The 24,646-nt window shown below is 47.3% G+C and overlaps 1 protein-coding gene across 1 annotated transcript in view; it reads right to left on the reverse strand.

The window, feature by feature from the left end:
- LRRC2 (leucine rich repeat containing 2) overlaps positions 1-24,646 on the reverse strand; it is a 1,061,896-nt gene that overhangs the window by 177,182 nt on the left and 860,068 nt on the right. The window contains exon 6 of the mRNA XM_086961157.1: positions 20,160-20,305. Coding sequence (XP_086817283.1) covers positions 20,160-20,305 — 146 coding nt within the window. The remainder of the gene's footprint in view (positions 1-20,159; positions 20,306-24,646) is intronic.

The raw sequence follows: 24,646 nt of genomic DNA on the forward strand, positions 1-24,646 counted from the left end.
TCCTCGGAAGCTTGTTTCTGGTCCAGGGAAGACATGGCTAGGCAGTTCGGGCTGGACTGTTCCCATGAGGCACAGGGTCAGACTGATTTGCATATAGCCATGTCTGAACTGGGGTGGCAGAGTGGGCTAAAGAACAGTGATGGATTAGGCATGGGCGAATTTTGCGGATCTCGCGTTCGCGGATTTTGCGGATTTGCGAACTCGCAATCCGCAAAATCCGCGAATTCTCGCGAATTTGCGGATTTTTTTTTTTTATGTTCGCACGGGTTTCTGCAAGTTCGCGAGGGTTTTGTACAATTTCGCAAATTGCGAAATTGTACAAAACGCGTGCAAACTTGCAGCAACCCGTGCGAACACAAAGAGAAAGAAGCTCCTGGTCACAGGAACAGCACGGGGATTGCGCTCATGAAAGTCAAGGATGCAAAGGCCTCTACCCAGCATCACAGCTGATTTTCCACGGTAGATTTGGGAAGAGGCACACCTGTCCAGCCTCGAAGACGCTCATGATTGTTTTTGGGCTAATGAATGAGTCACTGAATTTGAGCATTAACTAGTTCGAGCGACCATGATTTGCGGATTTTGTGGTGGTGGGGGGGGTGCTTCCATGCGAGTTCACATGCCTCTTGTATGTATAAAAGGTCAGAGAAAGATCGGTTCAGCAGATGAAGAAAAAGAAGCTCCTGGTCACAGGAACAGCACGGGTATTGCGCTCGTGAAAGTCAAGGATGCAAAGGCCTCTATCCAGCATCACAGCTGATTTTCCGCGGTACATTTGGGAAGAGGCACATGATTGTTTTTGGGCTAATGAATGAGTCACTGAATTTGAGCATTAACTAGTTCGAGCGACCATGTGTGTGTTACTATGCAATCGCCCTGAAGGGCGCAGGGGTCCCTTGAGTGACCTGTAAGGCTGTGCTGCCCTGTAACTATTTTACAATGGCGCCAGCAAGCTGCCAGCGCCGTTGTAAAATAGTTACAAAGTTAGCTTGCACAGGAAGCACCTGCTTCGTTTTATCTAGTGGTTCCTGTGCAAGCTAACTTTGTAACTATTTTACAACGGCGCTGGCAGCTTGCTGGCGCCATTGTAAAATAGTTAAATGAGTGTGGGTTCAACTTTTGAACCCGTTACGTTCGCAGATTTTTTTTTGCGGATTTTGCGGGAAATCCGCAAAATTCGCGGATTGCGGATTTCCCGAAAATCCGCTAAATCCGCGAGCGTAACGGATTTCACGCTCATGCTTATGATGGATTAAACCCAGATCTTTTGACTGGGTGTGAGTGTTTGATTGATTCAGATGCTCCGTACATCACCACCCCCTTTTGTATTGCTTTTGGTCGCCATAAGTGTGGCAGGGTATGCTCAGACGTGAGTCCCTTGCTCACTTTGCCACTGGATTCAAGCAAGCCGGGCTGAAGACGGCTGGAATGCCAGAAACCGGTCCTCGGAAGCTAGTTTCCGGTCCAGGGAAGACATGGCTTGGCAGTTCGGGCTGGACTGTTCCCATGAGGCACAGGGTCAGACTGATTTGCAAATAGCCATGTCTGAACTGGGGTGGCAGAGTGGGCTAAAGAACGGTGATGGATTAAACCCAGATCTTTTGACTGGGTGTGAGTGTTTGGTTGATTCAGATGCTCTGTCCATCACCACCCCCTTTTTTACTGGTACAAATACTTTACACATTGCCGCCTTGACTGCTCGTGCCAAGCTACCTAGAGGGTGAGCAGGGATTATCCCAGAGGGTTTCCTCCTTACCCTGACTAGAATCAAGGGTCCCTATTTGGACAGTGGTACCAACCCCTGCCAACTGGAAACTCCCAGTTCTAACAGTTGAGAAGACTCCTAAAATAATATGAGAGACAGGCACTAATGGTAATTTCCTTTCTTCTGTTAGAGCACTAGTTGTTTGAGACAAAGTCTTAAAAAAACTCTTTCTGACTGCCAGACCTGCGCACTATGTAAAGGCAAAAAACAGCACCAGAGGGCGAAGCGTCGTTCCTCCCAATTGTTACCAAGAAAAATGGGTTGAAGGGCGAATAGTTGTTCCTCTGCACCCGTAATAAACATAGACATACTTTGAAGAGCAGTGGCAGTTACCTGGAAAGGTCTGTTTATAGCATCAGACCTGACAGGAAAGATGAACCAAACCTCCGAAACGATGTGGAGACATCACAGCTGAAACCATTTTGCGCAGCTGTGTAATCCTCGACATAGAAACTCAGCTTAAAAAAAATTACAAAGCTGTTGGTTACACATAATTCAAGCAGGCTTCGCCATGGACTCACAACTTGTTGACAGGAGAGCCTAGATCACCCGCTGATAGTACCTTCCAGGAAATTGACAGAAAACACCAACTCCTGCTTATCGATCCAATCTCCCACCTTGTTGAGGTGTAATACGATCATCATAAACATCTCATCCTCTGTCGCCAAATTGTAGTGTTGTTTAATGAAGAAAGATGATGTAATGCAGGTAAGAGGAGTTTATTATTTTTACACCTCATCCAACGGCGGTGGCACAGCAACTGCCAAACCTCAGAATCCTCTCACATGAGAGTCTTCTGAAGGTTCCAACAGTGACCTCATTAGCAAATGAGGTAATACGCCTCAGATGACCCACTAGAAGGTGAAGTGGGGGCCCGGGATGTGGAGGCCTCTGTGTTCAGGGTTCTGTGTGCTCTCGGCAGGCTCTCTGGGCTGATTTATTCCTTTGACTGATCTTGCCTCAATGTAGCACCAGGGCTGCAGTAGGGGCTCAGGGCACCCACTCTGCTGCGGAGGATAGGGGATCGAGTCATGGATTTCCACTCCTCTCCACAATTGGTGAGGGGCCAAGCCGGCAGCCTCTTAGGTGTAGGCCACAGGGCGGTGTGTCGCAGGCCCAGACTCACCCCTGCCTCTGGAGAGTGCCGCCAGTGCTGGGTGTCGTTAGTCACCCTGGGTATTAGAGTTTAGAGGGATGCAGGTGTGCGGGAAGGGTCAGAAAGTTGGATATCTGCATGCTCCAGGACCGCCTCTGATGTGATCCCACCAGGGAAACTCGGCCAGCAGGAGCATTATCATCCATAATCAGCGGCGTCCTCTCACCGCCCAAACCCCGACATGTCCAGGCACAGCAGAAACTCTGGTACTCCACCGACTCCAACCTGAGACTTCAGGGCAAGGAGTCACACAGTCAACAGCAGCTTCGGCATGTCTGGAGTAGCGACCACGCTGTAGTGTAGTTCTTATATTCCCGATAGACTCTGCGCATTGGAATAACATATCCTATAGATTAGGCGTAGGACTGAGGTCGACTGGGTCTCTATCAAATATATTAATCTTAATAGTGAATGCCAGCTAGCTCAGAGGTCACTAGAAACTTTCTCGAATTCACAAGAAGGGATTAGTTTCTGACAACCGTATAAACATGACAACTTTGTTTCCCAAGAATAAGAAATATATCTCTAGAGTCACGGAAACAATATAGAAGTATTTCACTCAGTCAATTGTCCATGCTTCGTTTCTACAGAGTTACAGAGAAACAGAGAAACAGGCGTTTTCAATAAAAAAGGGTTTATTGAACAGTCTTCTTTCTCATGCAAGAGAAGTGAACAGCTACAATCGTTATGCAGACTGCAAAGTATAATACGTGCAGCGAGAACAATATTATAAAAAAATACTGTAGGAGCATTGTATGGTTTCTAAGCCATATAAAAATACATACATAAATAAAAATGACTAAAATACTCAACTGGTGTTTTCTAAAATACGCATACCCCAAAGTACCTAACCTAAGTCTAGTACGCGGGAAGAAGTAAGTATTGTGTTGCATAGGTTTAGTATTCTTTGCCAAGAATCTATCCAAGATTTCTCTAGGTTCTAATCAGCTCCATACCTTAGTTAGAATGAAGGAGGTCTGGTATCTCTGTATTGGGACTCGATTTCCCAACACCCCGCAAAGGGAGCTTGGAAACACTGGAGCTGGATTCTCGGTGAGAGAAAGGCAGCCTCTTGATCAGTGCGTCAGCTGGAGGGTTGGCTTCCTTTGGCACTTGCTGTAGCGAGCTGCGTCGGACAAGTAGATCGTCGAACTGCTACAAACCAATGTGTCTTGTTAGAGCAAGTGAAGGTATATTTATAACTTGAAGGTGCCTAGGAATGCCATAGTTTGACATAAAGTTGGGCATAATAACGTCAGGAAAGAATCCCTAGGGAATAGTTGTTCTTTGCAAAATACATGAGTTCTTGGACAAATCAATATTCAAGCAAAGGGAAGTTCCCTAACTGCTTAAGCCGATTTTCCGAGAAATTGTTGTGACGTTTGGTACGGGTGGAAGTAGCCATGCCTGTATTTGGTCTGCATGGGCTATGTCTAAATAACGGCTTGATTTCTATGCCTATATTAGGGCAATGAGAATCATACCTATATAAGGGCATGAATCGGGAAAATTCACTCAGAGTCTAAAACTCCACACAATAGGGCCTCCACCTAGTGTCACACTCCCGGGAGATTGAACCTGGCCACATTCCCAAGAAGCAAGGATGGCTCCCCCGCGCCTCATCAGCCAGTCTGTTGCGCAAATCAACAGCCCTCACCATCAGGTGCACAGGGAGTCTTAGAGCAATTGTTATGCAGGGCTGATTAGGATGATGAAGGATTTAGTGTGGGCCCCACACAGAGTTTACTCAGGGAGTGCCCGGCTCTGGCGCTATCTTATCGTTTTTGGACACAAGGGAACCCAGTAGGGGACCTTCGGACCGTGGGTTATTTTAACTTGTTATAGAGAACAGGGGTCCTAAGGATTCAAAATATCACATGCAGATAATAATATAGACTACAGTCAGTACTATATTTTTGAAAAACGCCCAGCCGGACGTAAATTTATTCATAGAATAACATAGAATTGGGTTGGCCCATGGAGGGGCCACGAATAGTAGCAAGATAGGGTACAGTCCTGTACCTATCCCGAAAGGTTTAGAGGAGATAAACCAGGAAGGAGGAGATGGAGCAAAGAAAAAGTTTTTCAGGCAAGCAAGAATTTTGAGCCAGAAGGTGACTTGTGGTTAAAGTAAATACAGTCACAACAAATTCACCCTGCAGTGTCAACAATTTCAAATAAACATATTAAGTAATATGCTACACTGCATTTTGCGTCGACGTTTCGATCCCTAAGGGCTCATAATACAATGGGATCATCATCAGGACAGTTTTTTAAAGTTAGTGCCTGCAGTAAATATAGCCTGTAAAAAAAGGGGGGGAGAAATAATGACAATTTTTAGGCCTTGGCCCACAGAGAGAAAAAAGATTCAAGAAAGCTTAATACTTGACAGGGCACACTTATAAGTTCTTTAAAAGGTTCTTTAAAAAGGCCATTTCATTACTTGTACTCGCCGATTCTTAAGCTAGTGTGGTTGTGATTTTTTAAAAAGATGCTTACTCGTGAAAAAAGTGCTAAAAAACGGCGCAGTGACATGGGTGTCATTTACAGTTGTGGTATATGCGTGGTAACGTGGAGAATGCTACTGTTGTATTCTAGTGCTCTGTGATGATGTGACTTGGTGAGTGAAACAGTGCCTAGGGGCAGCCACCTTACAGAGAGAGGCAGAGTCATACCTTGCCAAGGTCGAGATTTCAGGGTTACCTTCCTGTTCAGGCAGAAGGGTGAGTGGTTCCTATTTCTCATTATCATTGGATAATTTAGGCTTACCTGGCGCTACTGTTAGTCGCCTATAGTTGGAATGGCTCTTCCTACCGGTGGGCAAAATTTCAACCGGTTTGCAACCTCATTTGCTATGGGATAATTATAATGTTGCCATTAGACTGGGGCTTGGATTTAGAACATTCACGGCTTGTAAAAGAGGATTGGGGGCTTACCTGGCCACATATGGTGTGGGCCGTGTAGCAGTCTGGAAAAATATGTTATACGAGGTATCTTCCGGATGGGTCCTCGTGCTTGCTGGGGATTGCCTAGTTACATGTGCTGCAGCCAGGAGCGTGCAATGCTAGGGAGGAAAGAACGCCTAATTAGGGACCGGTGCTCCGTGGGTCTGATTAACCGGCGCTTTAAAAACGGTAAGCCCACACCATATGTGGCCAGGTAAGCCCCCAATCCTCTTTTACAAGCCGTGAATGTTCTAAATCCAAGCCCCAGTCTAATGGCAACATTATAATTATCCCATAGCAAATGAGGTTGCAAACCGGTTGAAATTTTGCCCACCGGTAGGAAGAGCCATTCCAACTATAGGCGACTAACAGTAGCGCCAGGTAAGCCTAAATTATCCAATGATAATGAGAAATAGGAACCACTCACCCTTCTGCCTGAACAGGAAGGTAACCCTGAAATCTCGACCTTGGCAAGGTATGACTCTGCCTCTCTCTGTAAGGTGGCTGCCCCTAGGCACTGTTTCACTCACCAAGTCACATCATCACAGAGCACTAGAATACAACAGTAGCATTCTCCACGTTACCACGCATATACCACAACTGTAAATGACACCCATGTCACTGCGCCGTTTTTTAGCACTTTTTTCACGAGTAAGCATCTTTTTAAAAAATCACAACCACACTAGCTTAAGAATCGGCGAGTACAAGTAATGAAATGGCCTTTTTAAAGAACCTTTTAAAGAACTTATAAGTGTGCCCTGTCAAGTATTAAGCTTTCTTGAATCTTTTTTCTCTCTGTGGGCCAAGGCCTAAAAATTGTCATTATTTCTCCCCCCCTTTTTTTACAGGCTATATTTACTGCAGGCACTAACTTTAAAAAACTGTCCTGATGATGATCCCATTGTATTATGAGCCCTTAGGGATCGAAACGTCGACGCAAAATGCAGTGTAGCATATTACTTAATATGTTTATTTGAAATTGTTGACACTGCAGGGTGAATTTGTTGTGACTGTATTTACTTTAACCACAAGTCACCTTCTGGCTCAAAATTCTTGCTTGCCTGAAAAACTTTTTCTTTGCTCTATCTCCTCCTTCCTGGTTTATCTCCTCTAAACCTTTCGGGATAGGTACAGGACTGTACCCTATCTTGCTACTATTCGTGGCCCCTCCATGGGCCAACCCAATTCTATGTTATTCTATGAATAAATTTACGTCCGGCTGGGCGTTTTTCAAAAATATAGTACTGACTGTAGTCTATATTATTATCTGCATGTGATATTTTGAATCCTTAGGACCCCTGTTCTCTATAACTGGCGCTATCTTAGCCACGCCCTCAATTTTCTCACAATTCCTATGAAATCCATAATATTTACATATTCAAATAAATCTAATATCAATATTAACCTGTCTATGGTGATTTCCAGGTGAGAAACAAATAGAAGGATATCATTCACACATAGTGAAATTCTTTCATCTAACCTAGAGTCCGATTTAAAGCCCATGACAAATGCATCATTCCGGATCAAACATGCAAGGGGCTCCAATGCAAGGACAAAGATTAACCGGAACTGGGACAAGTAGCACCTTCACCCGTTGTATGTTATTTCTATGTGACCTATCCTTTGAGTCCTTCATACTTGCCTGTATGATTACGTTTTCATATTTTAAGTAGGCAAGTGCAGTATAGAGGGCAGTTAGTTCTTCCTTCATGGAGCAAATAGCTCATTCATTTTCTTACAGTCTGTTCATAGCAGGTTGACGTCTATAACTTTTATGTCAATTTTGGTTTTCCAAGACAGTTTCAGTACTTCTGACTGCTCCTATATTACATCTTTGCATGTGACGCTTCAACCTCACCCGAGTTGGTGCCATCCAAAGGGGCCAGGATAGTCCATCACTACCAAACTCATCATATTTTTTATGCTACATAAAAACGTACTTATCCATTTTGTTTTGTTCCATTGCTTTTATGGCATGCTCTTGTCCCATTTGTGGCCTATTTCACCTCCTCCACTCAGCACTTCTTTGTCACAGACCATGAACCCAGCAGCATTAACAGCTGATCTACCACTATTGCCGAAGGGGAAGCTTGTTGCCACCTATCAAAGGTAGGAGTAATCTTCACCTCACACCTCGACCTCTTAGTGGCATGTCTAGTTTAACCCCTTAGGACCCTCACCAGTTCAGGACTGCCTCATCTGCTAACTGTATCTGCAGACCGCTACAACCAAATACCAAAGACAGTATTATTCATCCATCTGTGCTGTGCTCTGTGTCCATCTAATTAATGTATCTCAAGCGATTACTGCAGGTTCAGGGGCCCCCTGGGTTTCAGGGCTGGACAATTTGATTTACATCAGTACTTTTTTGGACCATGCACCATAACCACCCTACTTCTGTAGGAGGGCAGGGAGTCCCACCAGAAGTCCAAAGTCTGTTCTTTAACTTATCACTTCCCCAGACCCTCACCTGAGGGCACCACCAACCAGTATTCCATAGACTACACTGCTGCTTCCCCAGAGCTGGCCCAGACCCATCTAGGACACCCCTCTCAGGACTCCACGATCTCCTCTGGGGCAACTAGCCACAGCAACACAAAACAGAGAGATGAGTGGCATTCTGGAGTCTTTGTCCACCAGTAAGTCCTTCCAGGTACCCACTATGCATCCCATGGTCCATGGTCAGGTCTCATGTGCAGGCTTTCCTCAATTGCCCCAACCGCTGCCCAGTTCATCTCTGCTGAAGGCCTATTGTCATGTTCTTCCCTGTATATACAGGCTGTGAGTTTCTCGTAGAGCAGCACAACACCAGCCAGGGCTTGCCTTTCGTCCTCACTCCACCCCATATCTGGCATGCCGTTCAACACCACTATAACTTCCAGAGTAGGACAGCAGGGGCAAAAACAGAAAATAGAGCAATTGAAGCCTCTCAATTACCTATTCATTTGCCCTGTCAGTCTATGCCTGTCCACCAGACAGGCAGTGACACACCTCCTTTTATTGTTGATGTTGGCCTCCTCTCAATCTAATTTCCATTTGGGGTGACCTCCTATGTTGTCTTCCAGCTAATTCAGTTCTGGTGCTTGTATTGATGGATGTAGAACAGAATATTTAGGGGTTAATAATCTGACTAGTATGTAAGCCTCAGCAAGCAGCAGCTATCTTGCTTAATACCTAGCCACACCCCCAAGAGGTGCTGTATTGAAAGCTTTTCCTATGTGGAGGCTGCAGTCAAAAAAGAAAATCTTTCTTTTAGATTACAGGAGTTCCAATATCAATGGAAAACATACTGGGTGCCAGAAATGTTTTGGCAGACTGTTTATCCAGAATACCACTAGAGAAAGGGAGCCTGGAGCAATGGAGTCCAGAGGATGGTGTATAAGGAGGTTAGTTTTATGGGTGATTAGAGTGTAGGATGTATCACTAAAGAGTAATGTGCGTCAGCTGTGTCACGTGATGTAGTGTTGCATGAGATCACAGTATTGATAAACAAGCATTGGAAATGCAATAGGGCTCGCATTAGGAAAGTTTGAGCTATTGGTGTTATAAATGAATTATTTTTATTTATGTTTTTTTTCAAAATAGCTAAATTAATAGCTTTATCATTTACAATGCCAATAGTTATAACTTTCGCAAATGTGACACCTATAGCATTTGCAATGCAAAATGTTTTGTATTTACGTGACTTAGATGCATTGACATTACAAATAACAATGGCTTTTAATTTTTTTAAATAATTAATACTTAAATAATTTAATTTGTAATGGCAATAGCTTAAACTTTTGTAAATAACATTTGTGAAGATTATGTTCAGTGTTTTTTATTGTGACGAAAATCCAAGAACAGAAGTGAAATATTAACATCTTTTTGTGATTTGTAATAAAGCGTGAAAGCTTGAAAAATTGAAAGAACGTATTTGAACCAGTGATGCTGTGGTTGCGCTGAGTGGTGTGTGCATCGGTGTAGCTGTTTGGTGGGTGCATTGGTGGAACTTAGTTGGAGCATCGGTGGAGCTGTATGGTGGGTGCCACTGCGGAGCTGTGTGGTGGGTGCCACGGCTGAGCTGTGTGGTGGGTGCATTGGTGGAGCTGTGTGGTGGGTGCATTGGTGGAGCTTAGTTAGAGCATCGGCAGAGCTGTGTGGTTGGTGCCTCGGTGGAGCTGTGTGGTGGGTGCCTCGGCGGAGCTGTGTGGTGGGTGCCTCAGCGGAGCTGTGTGGTGGGTGCATCGGCGGAGCTGTGTGGTGGGTGCATCGGCGGAGCTGTGTGGTGGGTGCATCAGTGGAGCTGTGTTGGTGGAGCTGTGTGGTGGCTGCATCGCTGGAGCTGTGTGAAGGGTGCATCGCTGGAGCTCTGTAGGTGGAGCTGTGTGGTGGGTGTATCGGTGGAGCTGTGTCGGTGGAGCTGTGTGGTGGGTGCATCAGTGGAGCTGTGTGGTGGGTGCATCAGTGGAGCTGTGTAGGTGGAGCTGTGTGGTGGGTGCATCGGTGGAGCTGTGTCGGTGGAGCTGTGTGGTGGGTGCATCGATGGAGTTGGGTGTAGGGTGCATCGGTGGAGCTGTGTAGGTGGAGCTGTATGGTGGGTGGATCGCTGGAGCTGTGTAGGTGGAGCTGTGTGGTGGGTGCATCGGTGGAGGTGTGTGGTGGGTGCATTGGTGGAGCTGTGTGGTGGGTGCATCGGTGGAGCTGTGTGGTGGGTGCATCGGTGGAGCTGTGTGGTGGGTGCATCGGTGGAGCTGTGTGGTGGGTGCATCTGTGGAGCTGTGTGGTGGGTGCATTGGTGGAGCTGTGTGGTGGGCGCATCGGTGGAGCTGTGTGGTGGGTGCATCGGTGGAGCTGTGTGGTGGGTGCATCTGTGGAGCTGTGTGGTGGGTGTATCGGTGGAGCTGTGTGGTGGGTGCAGCTGTGAAGCTGTGTGGTGGGTGCATCTGTGGAGCTGTGTGGTGGGTGCCTCGGTAGAGCTGTTTGGTGGGTGCATCGGTGGAGCTGTGTGGTGGGTGCCTCGGTGGAGCTGTGTGGTGGTTGCATCAGTGGAGCTGTGTGGTGGTTGCATCGGTGGAGCTGTGTGGTGGTTGCATCGGTGGAGCTGTGTGGTGGTTGCATCGGTGGAGCTACGTGGTGGTTGCATCGGTGGAGCTGTGTGGTGGTTGCATCAGTGGAGCTGTGTAGGTAGATCTGTGTGGTGGGTGCATCGGTGGAGCTGTGTTGGTGGAGCTGTGTGGTGGGTGCATCGGTGGAGTTGGGTGGTGGGTGCAACGGTGGAGCTGTGTAGGTGGAGCTGTGTGGTGGGTGCATCGGTGGAGCTTTGTCGGTGGAGCTGTGTGGGGGGTGCATCAGTGGAGCTGTGTAGGTGAGGCTGTGTGGTGGGTGCATCAGTGGAGCTGTGTCGGTGGAGCTGTGTGGTGGGTGCATCGGTGGAGTTGGGTGGTGGGTGCATCGGTGGAGCTGTGTCGGAGGAGCTGTGTGGTGGCTGCATCGGTGGAGCTGTGTGGTGGCTGCATCGGTGGAGCTGTGTGGTGGCTGCATCGGTGGAGCTGTGTGGTGGGTGCATCGGTGGAGCTGTGTCAGTGGAGCTGTGTGGTGGCTGCATCGCTGGAGCTGTGTGATGGGTGCATCGCTGCAGCTGTGTAGGTGGAGCTGTGTGGTGGGTGCATTGGTGGAGCTGTGTGGTGGGTGCATCGGTGGAGCTGTGTCTGTGGAGCTATGTGGTGGGTGCATCGGTGGTGCTGTGTCGGTGGAGCTGTGTGGTGGGTGCATCAGTGGAGCTGTGTGGTGGGTGCATCGGTGGAGCTGTGTAGGTGGAGCTGTGTGGTGGGTGCGTCGGTGGAGCTGTGTCGGTGGAGCTGTGTGGTGGGTGCATCGGTGGAGTTGGGTGGTGGGTGCATCGGTGGAGCTGTGTGGTGGATGCATCTATGGAGCTGTGTGGTGGATGCATCGGTGGAGCTGTGTGGTGGATGCATCGGTGGAGCTGTGTGGTGGGTGCATCGGTGGAGCTGTGTGGTGGGTACATCGGTGGAGCTGTGTGGTGGGTGCATCGGTGAAGCTTAGCGGATGCATTGGTGGAGCTGTGTGGTGGGTGCATTGGTGGAGTTTAGTTGGAGCATCGATGGAGCTGGGTGGTGGGTGCATCTGTGGAGCTGGGTGGTGGGTGTATCTGTGGAGCTGGGTGGTGGGTGCAACTGTGGAGCTGGGTGCATCGGTTGAGCTGTGTGGTGGGTGCATCGGTGGAGCTGTGTGGTGGGTGCATCGGTGGAGCTGTGTGGTGGGTGCCTCGGCGGAGCTGTGTGGTGGGTGCCTCGGCGGAGCTGTGTGGTGGGTGCCTCGGCGGAGCTGTGTGGTGGGTGCCTCGGCGGAGCTGTGTGGTGGGTGCCTCGGCGGAGCTGTGTGGTGGGTGCATCGGTGGAGCTGTGTCGGTGGAGCTGTGTGGTGGCTGCATCGCTGGAGCTGTGTGATGGGTGCATCGCTGCAGCTGTGTAGGTGGAGCTGTGTGGTGGGTGCATCGGTGGAGCTGTGTGGTGGGTGCATCGGTGGAGCTGTGTCTGTGGAGCTATGTGGTGGGTGCATCGGTGGTGCTGTGTCGGTGGAGCTGTGTGGTGGGTGCATCAGTGGAGCTGTGTGGTGGGTGCATCGGTGGAGTTGGGTGGTGGGTGCATCGTTGGAGCTGTGTGGTGGATGCATCGGTGGAGCTGTGTGGTGGATGCATCGGTGGAGCTGTGTGGTGGATGCATCGGTGGAGCTGTGTGGTGGATGCATCGGTGGAGCTGTGTGGTGGGTGCATCGGTGGAGCTGTGTGGTGGGTGCATCGGTGGAGCTGTGTGGTGGGTGCATCGGTGAAGCTTAGCGGATGCATTGGTGGAGCTGTGTGGTGGGTGCATTGGTGGAGTTTATTTGGAGCATCGATGGAGCTGGGTGGTGGGTGCATCTGTGGAGCTGGGTGCATCGGTTGAGCTGTGTGGTGGGTGCATCGGTGGAGCTGTGTGGTGGGTGCATCGGTGGAGCTGTGTGGTGGGTGCCTCGGCAGAGCTGTGTGGTGGGTGCCTCGGCGGAGCTGTGTGGTGGGTGCCTCGGCGGAGCTGTGTGGTGGGTGCCTCGGCGGAGCTGTGCGGTGGGTGCATCGGCGGAGCTGTATGGTGGGTGCAACGGTGGAGCTGTGTGGTGGGTGCATCGGTGGAGCTGTGTGGTGGGTGCATCAGTGGAGCTGTGTGGTGGGTGCATCGGTGGAGCTGTGTGGTGGGTGAATCGGTGGAGCTGTGTGGTGGGTGCATCAGTGGAGCTGTGTGGTGGGTGCATCGGTGGAGCTGTGTGGTGGGGGCATCTGTTGAGCTGTGTGGTGGGGGCATGTGTAGTGGGGGCATGTGTGGTGGGTGCATCGGTGGAGGTGTGTGGTGGGTGCATCGGTGGAGGTGTGTGGTGGGTGCATCGGTGGAGGTGTGTGGTGGGTGCATCGGTGGAGGTGTATGGGGGGTGCATCGGTGGAGCTGTGTGGTGGGTGCATCAGTGGAGCTGTGTGGTGGGTGCATCGGTGGAGCTGTGTGGTGGGTGCATCGGTGGAGCTGTGTGGTGGGTGCATCTGTGGAGCTGTGTGGTGGGTGCATCGGTGGAGCTGTGTGGTGGGTGCATCGGTGGAGCTGTGTGGTGTGGGTGCATCGGTGGAGCTGTGTAGGTGGAGTTGGGTGGTGGGTAAATCAGTGGAGCTGTGTTGGTGGAGCTGTGTGGTGGGTGCATCAGTGGAGCTGTGTGGTGGGTGCCTCGGTGGAGCTGTGTGGTGGTTGCATCGGTGGAGCTGTGTGGTGGTTGCATCGGTGGAGCTGTGTGGTGGTTGCATCGGTGGAGCTGTGTGGTGGTTGCATCGGTGGAGCTGTGTGGTGGTTGCATCGGTGGAGCAGTGTGGTGGTTGCATCGGTGGAGCTGTGTGGTGGTTGCATCGGTGGAGCTGTGTGGTGGTTGCATCAGTGGAGCTGTGTAGGTAGATCTGTGTGGTGGGTGCATCGGTGGAGCTGTGTCGGTGGAGATGTGTGGTGGGTGCATCGGTGGAGTTGGGTGGTGGGTGCATCGGTGGAGCTGTGTAGGTGGAGCTGTGTGGTGGGTGCATCGGTGGAGCTGTGTCGGTGGAGCTGTGTGGTTGGTGCATCAGTGGAGCTGTGTGGTGGGTGCCTCGGTGGAGCTGTGTAGGTGAAGCTGTGTGGTGGGTGCATCGGTGGAGCTGTGTCGGTGGAGCTGTGTGGTGGGTGCATCGGTGGAGTTGGGTGGTGGGTGCATCGGTGGAGCTGTGTCGGAGGAGCTGTGTGGTGGCTGCATCAGTGGAGCTGTGTGGTGGCTGCATCGGTGGAGCTGTGTGGTGGCTGCATCGGTGGAGCTGTGTGGTGGGTGAATTGGTGGAGCTGTGTCGGTGGAGCTGTGTGGTGGCTGCATCGCTGGAGCGGTGTGATGGGTGCATCGCTGCAGCTGTGTAGGTGGAGCTGTGTGGTGGGTGCATCGGTGGAGCTGTGTGGTGGGTGCATCGGTGGAGCTGTGTGGTGGTTGCATCGGTGGAGCTGTGTCTGTGGAGCTGTGTGGTGGGTGCATCGGTGGTGCTGTGTCGGTGGAGCTGTGTGGTGGGTGCATCAGTGGAGCTGTGTGGTGGGTGCATCGGTGGAGCTGTGTAGGTGGAGCTGTGTGGTGGGTGCGTCGGTGGAGCTGTGTCGGTGGAGCTGAGTGGTGGGTGCATCGGTGGAGCTGTGTGGTGGATGCATCGGTGGAGCTGTGTGGTGGATGCATCGGTGGAGCTGTGTGGTGGATGCATCGGTGGGGCTATGTGGTGGATGCATCGATGGAGCTGGGTGGTGGGTGCATCTGTGGAGCTGGGTGGTGGGTGCATCTGTGGAGCTGGGTGGTGGGTGCATCTGTGGAGGTGGGTGCATCGGTGGAGCTCTGTGGTGGGTGCATAGGTGGAGCTGTGTGGTGGGTGCATCGGCGGAGCTGTGTGGTGGGTGCATCGGCGGAGCTGTGTGGTGGGTGCCTCGGCGGAGCTGTGTGGTGGGTGCCTCGGCGGAGCTGTGTGGTGGGTGCCTCGGCGGAGCTGTGTGGTGGGTGCCTCGGCGGAGCTGTGTGGTGGGTGCATCGGTGGAGCTGTGTGGTGGGTGCAACGGTGGAGCTGTGTGGTGGGTGCATCGGTGGAGCTGTGTGGTGGGTGCATCGGTGGAGCTGTGTGGTGGGTGCATCGGTGGAGCTGTGTAGGTGGAGTTGGGTGGTGGGTGCATCGGTGGAGCTGTGTCGGTGGAGCTGTGTGGTGGGTGCATCAGTGAAGCTGTGTGGTGGGTGCCTCGGTGGAGCTGTGTGGTGGGTGCCTTGGTAGAGCTGTGTAGGTGAAGCTGTGTGGTGGGAGCCTTAACGGAAATTACAACTCTCAAAACAAAAAAAATCTATCCTTTAACGATGCTGGATAAATTATGACAAGTGCTTGCTACTGTTCCAACAGATACATGCAGAAAAATATGTAGGAGGTTATTCTGGAAGGAAAACTAAATCACAGAAAAGAAAAGAGTACGAACCGTAAATGAGAGAGGTTTGTTTGTTAACATCTGCATTGGGATGAGGTTTTGTTAAACCTGTCGGTGTTTAATTAATACCGAAGCTACACTATATTTTAACCCCTTCAGCGCTAATGACAAGGGTAACTCGTCATGGAGTTTCCATTGATTTCAATGGAAATTACATTGAAGTTCCAGAAGAAGCATAGCATCCAAGTGGTTAAGGAATGACAAATTTTAAAGGCCTGCTTAGAAAATGATAAGTAGCAGGGCAAAATAAATCGCAACAATGTGTGCAGAAAGGAAAGAAAATATATATGAATGTTGTCTGGGTACGGCAACAGCACAAGGCAACATAACTGCGCCTTAGCTAGCTACTACACAGTGCACTCAGTACTTAAACCAAAACTCCGAAAAGCCCTCTTAAGAAGCATAGAATTCGTGGTCCTAAGTTATTGAGGCACATTTTTGGGGGAGATGTGTTCCCAAAAGACGGCACACTGATTCACTCAAAAAACGGTTTTACTGACAGAGCGGCATTTATCTTTACAGAAAAGGATACAGCATGCATTCCATGTTTCTTTTCAAGCAGAGCATAAACAGTTGTTGCAGCAAGGGGCGGGAAGATTAGGAGACGAAACTGAAAGTACGGCCGGCAGGCTGTGAATAATTAGGGGGTGACAAATTACCATGGGAGGGCTGCCTTTGATGTGGTAACGCGAGGCAGGCAGGCAGGCGGCTGGTGGCATTGTGCACGCGCTTTTTAGGGCTTGCGCTTGCGCAATGACCTAAAAAGCGCATGCACTCAAAGGAATCGCCAGTGGAATCGCCAGTGGTGGTTAAACACTGGATAAAGCCCCTATAGAGCTTCCAGCTGTGCGCATGCGCACAGCAGGCGAGCCCTAAAAAGGGATGGTTGGAGAGGAGTAAGAGTGATCCATTGAATGTGAATAAACGTATTTGGTGAGTTGAGTGTGATTGATGGAATGATAAGGAGATCTGATATGTTTGTAGTCACTTGTGTGCTAAGAGATAAAATCTTGAGATTTGGACATGAAGTGCATAATGGCATTAAATCAATTAAGAGGAGGTTAATAGATTGTGTTTGGTTGCCCGGTGTAGGTAAGGACATCGAACATCATATTCAAGATTGTGTTGCTGCTGATAAATCTCAGGTCATGGTTCACAGTCCAGCAGAAAGTGTTCTGATACTAGAGAGGCCACATAGAAAGTTAGGTGTGAACATTATTGGTCTCATGAATGTTGTGAGAGGAAGTTGCAGTATTAGCATTGTTGTGGTGGATTACTATTCTAGAATACACAAAGTTGGTTTTTTGGGAAGTGCTGGAGGTGAGGAAGTAACACAGTTTCTTCTTAAGCTGTTTCTAAGATAAGGTTGCCCCTGAAGAGATAGTGCCCGACAATGGTGTACGGTTTACGTCACAAGTTCTGAGAATGTGTGGCCAGATTGGGCGTAAAGCATATAAACACATCACTATACCATCCCCATAGCAATGGTCTGGTGGAGAGATGCAACCACTTAATTAAGGGTAATGTGCAACTGTCAAAAAGCAAACAGTCTGCATTGGCGTAAGACGTTGGATGAGTTGCTGTGGGCTGTTCATACTACTCCAAATGCTATGACTGGGCTATCTCCTTTTTTTCTACTTAAAGGATGTGGGCCCTCTTTTAAAATGATTGGGTCATGGATGGGGAGAAGATTGATTTGAAAGATAAGTTGGTGGACTTGAGTGTAATTGAGAAGTTGCACAAAGGAAATATATGAGTTTTGGTGGGAAAGGCGAAATGCATCATAGAAGGTGAAAGAACCGGACTGGGTCCACATAAAAAAAACCTACGTTGGTGGCCAAGGGGCATTCAAAGTTCTCTGTATTGAGGTTCTGTGAATTCTGAACCCGTTTCGTGAAAGGTCATGGTATCGTTACGATTTTGGTAGTAGCGAACCACAAATGGCGAGTGCAGCAAGTACAAGTGTTTTCCTCATATTCAATTGATGGATTCACTAAGTATTTAGAGATTTCGTTCTGAACCTTCGGGTTCCATTTTGTGTACGGCAGCCATTTTGTGGTTGCCCTCACATAGGCCGATGACTACGGCCGAACGAGTCTTTGGTACACGTATGCTTTAGTTGACTTTTAGATGACCTGAGCGAACTGACTCTGTTGCCTGAAGCTAACCTTGTTGAGCCAGTTCCTTGTCCGGTAGCTGGTCGAGATAGAGATCAAAGAGCAGGACATTGCTGAGTTTATGGTACACGCACACACCCCTATATCTTGCTTCACATCTATTTCTGTTCCTTCTTTTATGGTCTGTTTATGATATGGGTTGTGGTCTTTTATTATGGGTTTGTCCGGCCTGTCTGAGTAAGAATGTTGGGCTTTCCTGTGTAATTGATGGTGGGCTGGACAACTGAAAAGTGGGTTTGTCGTTATGCGATACCTTTTGCAATGTCACCTATGATTGGATAGTTTGTAAATAATGGGTGTTTGTCAGGAATGTGATTTTTAGCATAAAAGACGATGTCTCGCAATACGAAAATTGAGCAGTCTCTAGCGAACCTACCCGTGTCGTACTTCGTAGATTTCTGTTCCTGGTTGCAGCCAATACATTTGATCTTTGATGTCACCGAGAAGTATCCCGTGTCTCTGTATTCTAAGACAGGTGAACTCGAAGACTTAGGGCGTGCCCCTGGCGCCGTTGGGTTCTAAAACCTGGTTCTTCAGTATCCTAATGAGTGGTGCATGTCAGTGAACGTGTGATAAAGGTGGATGACAAGAGGTGGTGGAACAAGGAGAAGTTCTCTATGCAGACAACCTGCTTCACCCTTGTGCATGGGAAAACAGCATGGTGAATATGATGGAGTGGCTACTGGAAGCAAGTGCCTGAGGTCATCTGCTAAATGAAAACCTCCTAGAAAAATGAGAGATTACGTGCGTGACTGAGATATGTTGTTAAGCAATCTGTAATTATAAAGTGAGTGCCTCTTATGTTGTTTTGATAGAAGAAGCAGTCAAATGTTTTGAGAAAATACATTGTTCAGTCTTTGCTTTTTATTTTTGTTTATTGTTTTATGTTTATGTTATGTTATGAAATCAGTTCTCCTTCTGTACTGATCAGCCCTTTTTTGCTGCCCTCCCAAGACCTCTGTTTGAAAGACTTTTTAAGAATGTCACCTAATTCCTCGCCAAAAACCTACTGCCACCAAAAGGCATACTTAACATACAATTATTTTGTGTTACCTCCACCTTACAATCTCTAAGTGTAGACGGCGTCTTGCAGCTACGGATCAAGCAGAGGCCATTGCAGAAGCACGAAGAGTGTCGATGGCTTTATGAGAAAAAAATGTTGCCAGCACTTCCATGTCACACAACAATTCAGAAAAACCATTGCCTTTTTGAATAGTAGGAGGATGAGCCTGGAAATCTTTGACTAATGACTGAGAGGCATACCCAACATAAATCGTAGACCTCATGGAAAGGCCGAGGCCAGCATGAGCTCTTTTCAAAGCAGCTTCAACTTTCCTATCCACCGGGTCACTCAAGTTTGTATCTTCCGACAGCAGAGACAGTTTTCCAGTGAGGTTGGCAATCAAGGGATCTAGGGTGAGGACCTGAGGCAATTAACTCTCTCCCAAAGATAAAGCCCTCCCATAAATGGAGGCACAAGACTATCTCAGGATCTCTCCAATCACGCTGTAAAAGATCATGAATGACAGGTAGTGTTAGAAATAGCGACAGTTGTTGGAACTGGCAAACCCCTTCCTCACAAGTGCTGGACTGCTCCACATCTGCAGGAGACTGAAGGTTGAAAGACAGATATGAAACAATTGGCTCTGGGTCCTCCTTCAAAATATATTTCCCTCTAGAAATTACCTTAGAGCGAAAGCCTAGTTCCCTCATAATAATCCGGGGAGGCCCAGGAGGAAACTGATGAAGGTGAAGAAACAGACCAACCACATCCGGTTGAAGATGCAGGAGACCATGGAGAAGAAAAACAGAAGGGGAATGGCATCTAACCAGCCCCCCATTACGGACCCCTTGACGGAGTCTGTCAGGAGAAGTATGACAGGTTTTAGGAGTATGGTTTCCCATCCCTGAAAAGCAGTGCACAATACTGATAGAGAAACTGTTGAGTTTATAAAGGCATAGAGGCCTTCACAGGAAATTATTGCTTGTGCTGAAAACAAAAGAGAAGGACCAGCGGGCAGAAACAAGAACAAAAAGGAAGGAAGGCGGAGCCTCTGTAACACCCACTACCTAGGCAACCGATTTGGAGGAAGGACACTACAAGGCTCCCCGAGATAATAAAAAAAGATATGCTGCGCAAGAGAAGCCACTCCCAGGTACCACAGTACCCTCTCAGCCCCAAGGCAATCTGTGCAACAAAAGTTTTGTTCCCAGAAACGGGACCACAACCAAGAAAGCCATATTCCAAACCCAGAAAAAAAGGCAGATGCACTTACCTTGGAAGTCCTCAAGAGTCCCCCGGCAAGCCTCAGCTGCCTCAGTAGACGGGGCACACATAAGAAAAAACAAAAAGTGCAGGGGGAAGGGTAGAGTTTATAAAGATCTTTATTTTGGCTCTTTCATAGAAAGGGAAGAAACAGCTTCACAATGGTGGATACAGGGAGTGTATGGGCGCATTACTCCACGAAAAAAAAGAAAAAGGCACCAATTTAGGATTGGGAGGAAGAACGGAAGAAGAGGCAATAATGTCCAGATACATTAAAAAAATCTCAGTTTAATACATTTCAGATGGTACAGATTTACCTGTCTATGTCTTCTGGCAGATCAGTCAAGTTGTTGCTGCTGAGGTCCAACCATTGTAGGTTTGACATTCGAAGTATACAAATTGGAATAGTGGGGAATTTATTTGCTGAGATGTCAACAAATGTAACTTTCTTCAAGCTACTTAGCTAAAAAAAATAAAAAAATTAAAAGAACTGTTAATAGTTCGGCATAAATGATTTTTAGTTGTGAGACAGAAAATATTCTATCATTAATTTTCACTTGTAGCTGACTTGAAATTCATCAACACTTTCCCAGTTATTGTGGCTGGGATCAGAACAGTGCATGCACACGTTGTTACAACATATCATCCTACATTGTCGTGTTAAATGCAACACAAACCAATCCTTTTGATGCATCTCAAAATTATATCTAGTCAGAGCAAAACTGAATACCTTCCACTGATTTTCAATATTCAAATTCAAAATTGAAGTAAGTCTCAGCACGTAATTTGAATTTTTGATATACACATTGAGCCTTCTTTAAGTAAGCAAATATCCTAATGCCAAAAAAAAGCTTATTTCAATTGCGAATTTGAATACTGTGAATGAAAAGCTTCAGTACTACTTTTGACTGTATATCGTTTTGAGGAGCCACTGAGGGGCCTGGTTTTATGGTGAATTTAATTTCCATAATCTATTTAAGAGGCAATTTCGCAGTTCCTGGTAAAGTAGGTTTCATATTTTCATTTGTGGCCCCATTACTGATAAATTAATGTCAGTTTTTACTTCTTTCCTTTGCATGGCTAATATGCGTGCTATGGACCTCAAGCAAAAAATGGAAATTGTCCGCCAATGAATTTCTCAGCTAGATCAAAGAAAGTACAGAGGGCTTGCAGAACCAAGCTACTAACACAAGAAAAATACAACATTTTACGGTCTTATTTCTGGTGTTAGTGCAGTGAGACATGCGACAGTCCCTTGCTGGAATCAAGATGGGGGCGCCATGTTTATATATTGTCATGTGGCCAAAGGGAAGATCCTAGCAAGATATTGTATTGGGGTAGATGTCATGGTCCCAGTTGGATTTTCGGTAGTGTCGCTCATTTTCCATTTCATCTCTTTGCTAATATACAGAAGTCATTTCCTTGTTAAACCCCCAAGTTGTGTAGGAGATCCACTGGAGGGAGTTATGAATATCAAAGTGACTGGGGGAGAAGGCAATTCATACATGGGTGTTTACAAAGCTATAAAGCATGCTTTGGGATCAGTGGGTTATGCATCGTTCTGGAAGTGGGTGGATCATGGCTGGGGATCCAAAATGAGATGATTCTTTGCCACTCATTTACTCAGACAAGCCACAACACTGTTTTCCAGCACCATGACAGGCACTGAACAACACACTACCACTACCTGCATGCAACATCCACAGCCCCATTCCGAAGGAAAATATCATTCCTTAAATCCTCTTAGCCCCAGCCCAGTGTAACCCCTTCTCCGGTTCCCAGGTATTCAGGCAAGCATCAATGCTATATGTTGGCCAACCCAGCATAAATGTCTAATTTTGAGAGAAACCCAGGCAACACTTTCAGTTTATGACTTCTATCATGCCACATTTTTCTGATTTCACTTCTGAAAATTCAACCTTGTGCATGTGTGTACTGTCCATCACAACTAGGGAATACAGAGGAGAGAGACTTTGTTGTACCCACTTTCTAGTGTCACTGCCAAGCAATTGTGCAGATATTTAGTCGTATTCCTACAAAGAGAGGTTCAATGCATATGTTCATTGTACCAACATACTTTATTTAATCCCTTATCGCCGAGGAACAGTACACCAGGCATTATTGAAACCAAATCTTTGCTTATATTTTTAACTACCCATTTATAAGGTTTGGGTTATAAGAATATAGCTCGCACCTCTGTTGGCACTGCCCTGCGGAATGACTTTTTAATATCCTACCACACTGTTAATCATTTTCAAATGACCATTCCTCTTGTGGGCATTGGCATTAGTATCACGACGTTTCATTCATAGTTTCATGGTGGGATTCATACAAGCCTTGAAAGCATCAATGGACCTGGAAAATGCTCTTTGACCAGATGGCCCAATCCCTCCCTAGAAACCTAGACAAAGTACACGTTATGAGCACTGGAAGAAGTTAAAGCCAAAGCTGTCTTTTCCTTTTAAAGTCATCACCTATCCAGACAAAAAATATCTTGAGCTCTCTTCACAGAGGTTTGCTAAATAGAGGTGATTTGCATCAAATGGCAAAGTTATGTGTATATGTGCCCATTGATAGGCACCGCCCAGCTCAACACAAGGTAGATGTTCTGGGCTGTAAGATGTACATTCCATTGGGCCATCAGTCATCTAAGGGATTTCAGGGGGAAGGCAAAATGGACAACATCCTGCTATTCATTATGTAATCATGCACAGTCACCCAACCACACGTTTAAATGCCAGTCAACCTCAACAAACACTATAAAAATGTGTTATGTCCAAGGGATACAGTTAGGTGGAATGTGCCTTTTTTATACAGATGGGCTGGTAGATTACTTCCCCTGGAGAAGTACAGATAAAAAACATTAGTTTATCTAGCACTTTCCAAACGATTGGTTTAAATCCACAAACAACAGTTTACAAAAGAACAGTTAAAGATTAATGCAACAGTTTAATAACTTCATTAGAGTAGTTTACAGAAAGTTTCATCCTGCAAAAACAAATATACAAATGAACATTTTGAGATGAAGTTTCATAAATAACAGTTTCTTGACTTCATTAGACAGTGAATATCAAGTGTATATGTTATAAATATAATTTTAAAGAAAAAGATAATTGTTAGATCTGTCATCCTTGGCATGGTCTTCCTCGATTCTTTATGCCTTTACCCCTCCTACTTTCTGAACTTTGTTTGTGTTGACATTAGGACTCAGTGCATTTTACCACTACTAACCAGTGCTAAAATGTTTGTGCTCCATTTCTAAAACATGGCTAACACCTGATTGGCATATTTAGTTTATGTATAAGTACCTGGTATTTGGAACTTCATGTACCCAGGGCCTGTATATTAAATGCTACTGGTGGACTTGCAGCACTCATTGGGCCACCCGCTTGAGTAGCATTGGACCTGGCAAAAATAAACCTTTTGCCAGGCCTAAACCTTTCTTCTTAACACACATAAGCCACCAATAAGGTAGGCCCTAAACAGCCCATAGGGTGGTGTGCACATTATTTAAAAAGAAGGGCATCTTTTTATAGTTTTACATGTCCTTATGGTCGAAAACTACTACTACCATATTACATTTAATACGTGCTAACTTTTGATTGGGAACAAATAGGAAAGTCAAGTTTGCACGCAAATGAATTGTAATTTAAAATACTTTTTATTGGTAAAGTTGGATTTTAAGTCATAATTCCTAAAACACCACTTTTAGAAAGTCAGCATCTTCTTGTCCTAAACATTTGGTGCCTGCTGCCTATGTCCTGCATCACATGACTGTGAATAGCTTGGCAGCTGGACTTTGTGCATTAATCCCAGATGGTGATAGATGGTGAGACAAAGGGGGACTAGGTGTTGACAAGATGGGCCATACTGCCTGGAGGGGTGTGGCAGAGCTGTTATGTAGCCCACCTATATTTCAAAGGGCAGTCTCATCTCAGCACAAGTCACAGGGCCTGACACCAGTCTTTTGCCACTACAAACTACTTTGGGCCTTGAAAGAAGAAGGGAAATACTAACAGAACCAGCTGTGTGGGTGGCCAGGATGTCACCCACACTTCAATGGCTGGCAGCAAGTTAAAAAATTAGCTCTCCGGACCCGCCTCTTCAGTACATTCCTGGCCCTATAGACTTCTTTGTTCCACTAAAGGCGGACCTGCTGCTAGCGGCCTACCTTGTTTTTCAGAGGACTGTTCTGCTGCTGTCAGAGGACGATCCTGATGTTTGAGGCCTGCCTTGTTCTCCCAAAGGACTTCTCTGCTACTTGAGGCCTGCCCTGCTATCAGAAAAGGAAGAATGGACTTGCTCTCTTCATCCCAGGCTAACATGAGTGATCCAAGGGTCAGTTGACTTACATTCTTGTCTGAGCTACAGGGACCCAACAAATTCTAGACACCTTCCTGCAACTGCCAAGTTGACCCTCTGCAACTGAACCTGTCCGGACCTCCCTGAGACGTGATGGATTCTACTAGAGTGAGTCCCTGATCCCCAGGAGTGTCTCCCCAGGTCCTGGAACCTTGGCTGGCATCAGAGTACTCTCCTCTGTCATGAGAGGAGAAACCCCGAAGCTTTGGGCTCTACACGACCATGAACTCGCCCGTTCACACCAAGACTTTACTGTCCATGACAAACGCCAATCAGAAACTACAGTGAACCTGACTTTTTGCGCTACAGTGACTGGCAAAAACACAAGATCAGCACTTTGCACTACAGCAAAGACAGCTTGCGGTAACCATCAACAAGAAGCTAAGTAATGACTGTCTGCATCACCAGACCTGTTCTTTGTGCTATAGAGATGACCATCTGT

The sequence above is a fragment of the Lissotriton vulgaris genome, chromosome 3_1, assembly GCF_964263255.1.
Source record: "Lissotriton vulgaris chromosome 3_1, aLisVul1.2, whole genome shotgun sequence".
Lineage (NCBI taxonomy): Eukaryota > Metazoa > Chordata > Amphibia > Caudata > Salamandridae > Lissotriton > Lissotriton vulgaris.